We start from the raw sequence: 5,594 nt of genomic DNA, 5'->3' as shown, positions 1-5,594 counted from the left end.
AAAAAAAAAAAAAAAAAAAAAAAAGAATCTTTCAGGTAAAGAGGGTAAGTTGAAAATTCATCAAATAGGGGTGAAAAGAGGGGGGAAAAGTTTCAGACCTCTAGCTCACGTAGGGCCTGAATTTTCAGATTCCCAGAATAGCTACATTATGAAAGAAAAGACAAACATTTTTTAAAAATAATATATTAGAAAAGGAGCAAGAAGGAAACCAGAAACTCAAAAAATTCCCAGCAAGCAAAACAATTATTTCTTCTTTATAGCTTTTGAGTAATGTGATATATACCACACCAGGATTTGTCCTAGTTTCACAATAAGAACACATCAAATTAGCCTCCAAGTAACAGAGATGAGTTCTGACTCTCCTCCCAAATAGTGTAACATGATATAAAAACCCAAGTGTGAGGTGATCCTGACCCATTCGTTGGGATGACCTGATAAGGCATCATCTTAAGTTTTATTTTCTGACTTTTTTTTTTTAAGGAGAACACTAACAACATACTTTCTTCAAATTTTGGGGAGAGAAAAACTAAGATGATATATCTGGAATTATGATGAAAAATGAACATGTTGATATAAATATAAGGAGAAGTACAACATAAATATATCTATTAAAAGTTATTTTGGAGGGGCTGGGGATTTAGCTCAATGGTTCCATCACCTGCTTTGCAAGCACAAGGTCCCAAGTTCAATCTCTGGGACCAGGAAAAAAAAAAAAAAGAGAAGTTTTTTGTTTTGTTTTGATTTTTATATAAAAAGGGAATTCTACCTATTTGTAAAGAATAGGTCTTTGGTGGGATTTCAGCCTTCTTCTCGCTCGATGTATGAATCAGACAAGATCTGGCATCAATTTGATTCATGATGGCTGGGCAGAGATAGCTGAACTCTGTTGCATTCAGTGGAACCTGGATGCTCATACCATGAGACATAAGCAGCTTTGATGCATTGAAACACTGAAGGAAACAAAGCAGTGAACATTATTGAAAGCCATTACCATTAGAGAAAATGTAGTTTGATCACAACCTTTCTTTACTAAAAGTACTTCTTTAAGCGAATGTAAGTTAAAATCAACATGTTTTCAGTACTTTGGAACTTGTCTGTAGCTATGTAGAGGAAGTGACCCTGTGGTCCTATGCTCCCTTCTGCCTGCTTGAGACAAGCGGTTAGGTCATTAGTCACATAGGCAGAAAGCCTCAAGTACAAGCAGCTTGAGGATAAATGAAGATTCACAAGGCTGTTAACTCATTGTATAAAGCTATTAAGGAAATGAGCTTTAATTCTGACATGGGATTCATTAGGGATTGAGAAATACATTTCAGTACTAACGCTATCCTATGTGGTTTCAACAAGCCCAAGACATGCTTTTCCATCAATGATTCTACTTGCAAAAACTTAGCTCAGTTCTGACTACATACCTGGCAAAATAATGCTCTACAATGAGAGGATATTAAATTATGCAGATTTTTCTTGCAATGCTGGTTAATAAAACAAACCTGTTTTGGCAGGCAGATGTTTTCAACAATTTAACTGGGCAACAACCTTCATTTGAAGAGAAATTCCTTTATGTAATTTAGCCTTCCCTCCAAAACCAAACAAAACAACAACAAAAACTCTCTGCCTGTTTTTTACGTTCTGTAAGGATATTTCAAACTCCCACAATTCATAGACAATAGCACTACGAAGAAACTTCATTACCAGTGTTGCTACAGTTATGACCATTAGTAGGATTATTCCAAACTTAGTACAGGTACATGCTGCTTTGAAGTACTCAAGTTTTTCTTATTAAAGCACATCAATTAGTTACTTTTTCTTGACATCTTTCATTCAAGGTGGAGTTTGGAAGTGTAATCTAGAATGTTACCAACTAGACTCTGAATTTATCTAGCATGAAGTTCTAGGTAGCCACTCCAATTTTCAATCACTCTACAAATTACTGTAAGCCTTTTGTCAAGGAGGCCAACTACCCTTGCTGTTCTTCAGCCCGTTCAACCACACTTTTTCCTAAAACATGGATTCTAATGCCTGCTTTTCAACACTCCCATTTTCTATTTTTTATTAATATTTCCTTTTAAAGCTTTTCTCCAAAAATAACCTTAATATCTTGTTATATACATTTTCCATTTTGTACATATTTTTAAAAAATTCTAGCACTTTTCCACCAAAGATCTACTCCCCAAGTTCTGTATCAGGAATGTTTACAATGTGATAGGCTTACTGTGATCCAAGTACCTTGCACAAAAGCAGAAAAATTTCCTTCAATAAATTCACTGTTTAATTGTAATTTATATCCTTTAATTTTACTTTATATCCTAGAGATAAGAATGATAATGACAGAACAGACAAGCAGGTATATTAAAGGAATGAAGAGCTTTTATCTTACCTCCTGAGTATTATCATTTATGTTTCTGGAATACATGAACCCTTTTCTGGGCTCACTCACAGACTCATTGGTTTTCCTACCAACCAGCAGTCCCACCCTGCTCCTTTCTGTGAAACTGGGTGGGGTGGAACTGCTTACATCTTTGGGGAGTTTTCCAGGTTTTGGAGTCTCTATTGTCTCTAGAAAGTGAGTTCCTTCAGAGACAGTGTTATACATGGTTGAGGTGACTTCACCAGCACTGACAACCTCCTTGCCATTCTTTCTACCACTGGCATGTTGCAGGCGGTGAGATCCTTTCCCCTGGCTGTTTCTTCGATCTTTACCTGAACCATCAGAGTCATGGTCTGGGCAAAGAGCTTTCCGATTATTTTTACCAGAAGCAGCATGATTATGATGAGTGTGACGATCATGGTCAGAGTGATGCTCATGGTCATGGTGGGTATGGACTCTTTTAATCTTCTCTATGCCTATATTCTGAAGCAATTTTCTGAATCCTTCAATTGACAAGGAATTGTTCTCTCCATAGCGGTAGAAAAGCTGCTGCAGATGATGCTGCCGAGAGGTCACTGCTGTGTCAACATTAATTCCAGATTCCCAATTCGGATTAATTTTCTCATTGGGCTGAGAGAAAGCAGTAGCTGATTCTAGTTCATGAAGGGGATATGTGACCAACAGAGCAAAGGTCAGGATCAAGATTACAGATAAATTCCTTGCCATTGCACCTTCCTAGAAAAGAAGGGAAAAAATTCTTGATCCACTTCTAAAACAATTTGAACTAAGAAACTTCAGGCTGAAAAGTAAAGACTAATCAAATAATCAAGGTTTACAGAGCACCACTTGGTGTGGTGCTAGGTACTGCGAAGATACAGAGTTCTAAGATTTCTCCTTGCATTGCTAAAACAAACACAAGTGAGGAACAGTGAGTGCCCAGAGACTGTAATCAGTACTGTAAAATCAACAGTAATTCAGAGACAAGAGAGATACATATGGTTACAGCCACACTGCAACTTCTTAGTGTGTTGAGAACAATGATTTAAAACCAAACCAAACCTAAACTAACCCCATCACCACTTCATAAAGAACCTTTAAACACCAAAAAATAAAAATAATCTCAGAATTCATATTTAAAATTTTTTCTTAAACTGATATTCTTATATATATATAATATATATAAAATACACACACACACACACACACACACACACACACACACACACACATTAAAGCCTCTCCTTTCTCCTATCCCATTCCTCAAAGGTATTCAATTTTACCAGTTTTTCTTTTTGTGAATCAGTGTATTTTCTCTTAAATGACTGCATAATAGTTCTTTAAACAGATTAAACTTCATGAAAACTCACTATATTGTTCCTATGTTGCTATAAACCTGTTAAAATTTTACCACAACTATTACTATTTCCCACTCACACTACCCAAGGAGGATTTAGGAATCCAGGTGGGGCTTGAGAAGTCTGTTAAGAAGAGAGTGGTATAGTCGGATCACTGGAGAGAAAGATGGCTCAGGATCCAGCAGATGTCCAGCACAAGTAATAGATGGTTGATAGTGGCCAAACTCATGTAACCAGCAAAAGATCCACGGGTTGGGTTCTGTACTAAAAGCAACAAAACATGGGGCAACCAAAACCTACTACTTGCAAGGCTGTTTTTCCTTGAGCCAGGTGCTCACATTCACGATCTCATCTGAAAAGCCAGTAATATCTACTATGCAAGCTGAATGAGGAAAAAAGCAAATGTAGGTTAAACTCACAAGCACTCATTACCAGGAGCTAAGTAGCCTAGGACTAGATTACTTAAGGAATCTTCAGGCCCAAAGTTTTTAGCTTCTTTTGTTTTGAGGTTAAGTTCTCACCCTGCAGTGGATTGGCCTTGAAATCACTATAGCCCAGGTTGGCCATGAACTTGAGGTCTGATCCTTCTGCCTCAGCCTCTGGAGTGCTGATTATTACAGAGATACACCACCACGCCCGATTTGATGGCCCGAAGTTTAAAAAATTCACTTAAGAGGCAAAAGAAAACCACTAAAAATCATTCCCAAGAGTTGAGGCGATGCTCCGGGTGGGTGGGGACAAGCAAGGGGGTAACTCCAAGAGGCTCCCTGTCTTCCTCCGGGAGGATGCTGAGGGCGATCGCGGACTGGTCAGCGGATCTCTTCTGAAGATCAGCGTGGGTTGGACGAAAAAAGAAAGCCTAAGGCCTAGGATAGCACGGAGACTAGAACAGAAAAAAAGGACACAAAGCTGTGCTTCCGTCTCGAGGTTTTTAAACACGTCAGTACCTTCTTTGAATACAGGATGAAAAGTACAGCCTCAAAGTCTTTTGTTGGACCCCCGAAGCCCATTTGGGCATCCCGGGCTGGGAAGCCCAGCTCTCCTGGGCGAGAGGGCGCTGGAGACGGACTCACCAGCAACATCTCTTCTCTACAGCCTCCCGACCCGCAGACCACGGGCCGCAGGGGCTCCCTTCCCGCCGCCCCACTCCCAGATCTGCGGAACTCACCTCTCCGCCGCCTCGCAGTCCCACAGCCCGGCCCCACGCGCAGGTTCGGTTCTCCGCAGGAGTTCCGGACGGTAGGGACCGGCCCGCGGTGGTCTCTCCGAAAAGCCTTTACACAGTGCACAGATGCGGCGGTCTCATGGGTCCCGCCAAGCGGCCTCCGAGGGCCACGCCCAGCGCCCTCGCCTCGCGGAGCAGGACAATCAGGAGTCACAGCGCCGCGCCACGCAAAGTCGGGGACCGCCGCCTCCCGCAGCAGGCAACGCGGCGCACGCGCAGTACGGCTCTGAACCCCGACTCCACAGATCCGCTTTTCCACCCTTTCCTAAACGCCCCGCGCTCGCAGGGGCCACGGAGCAGGGGCGCCGAGTGGACGGGAGCACTTAGGGGGTGTCCTTTATTCCGAGCCCTCTGCGCCCCTTGCGCTTCTCCAAGACCTGAGTCTGGCTCGAAAGGGCCCCCTGGGAACAGCTCGGTCAGATGATGGGAGCCGGGCCTTGAGGGGCCGCCCTGGCACTAGAGCACTGCTCTTTCTTTAGGGTCCCGAGGTACTCCAGTGAGACGTGCCTAGTGCGTGGGGCCGCGAACCAAGAGATGGTAGCTGGAAGCCGCGGGCCAGAGAGATGCAAGCTGGAAGGTGCGGCGTCGCGCTCGCTTAGGCGAAATCTATGGAGAAGCACAAGGCCGGGCGGGGGCGGGGCGGCGG

At 42.7% G+C, this 5,594-nt stretch overlaps 1 protein-coding gene across 2 annotated transcripts in view; it reads right to left on the bottom strand.

Moving 5' to 3' along the window:
* The window catches only part of Slc39a6 (solute carrier family 39 member 6), a 28,573-nt gene extending 22,994 nt beyond the window's left edge, over positions 1 to 5,579 (bottom strand). The window contains exons 1-3 of one of the 2 annotated variants that reach the window (XM_010638038.3): positions 4,892 to 5,579; positions 2,378 to 3,103; positions 767 to 950 (exon numbers count right to left, since the gene is read on the bottom strand). In XM_010638038.3, coding sequence (XP_010636340.1) covers positions 767 to 950; positions 2,378 to 3,094 — 901 coding nt within the window. In that variant the 5' untranslated portion in view covers positions 3,095 to 3,103; positions 4,892 to 5,579. The remainder of the gene's footprint in view (positions 1 to 766; positions 951 to 2,377; positions 3,104 to 4,891) is intronic. The other variant, XM_033757515.1, reaches the window with a different exon arrangement.
* Positions 5,580 to 5,594: the final 15 nt, after the last annotated feature.

This window comes from Fukomys damarensis, unplaced genomic scaffold, assembly GCF_012274545.1.
Source record: "Fukomys damarensis isolate Sample0158 unplaced genomic scaffold, DMR_v1.0_HiC HiC_scaffold_30, whole genome shotgun sequence".
NCBI classification, from domain to species: Eukaryota; Metazoa; Chordata; class Mammalia; order Rodentia; family Bathyergidae; genus Fukomys; species Fukomys damarensis.
This window is presented reverse-complemented; position numbering and strand designations above follow the sequence as displayed.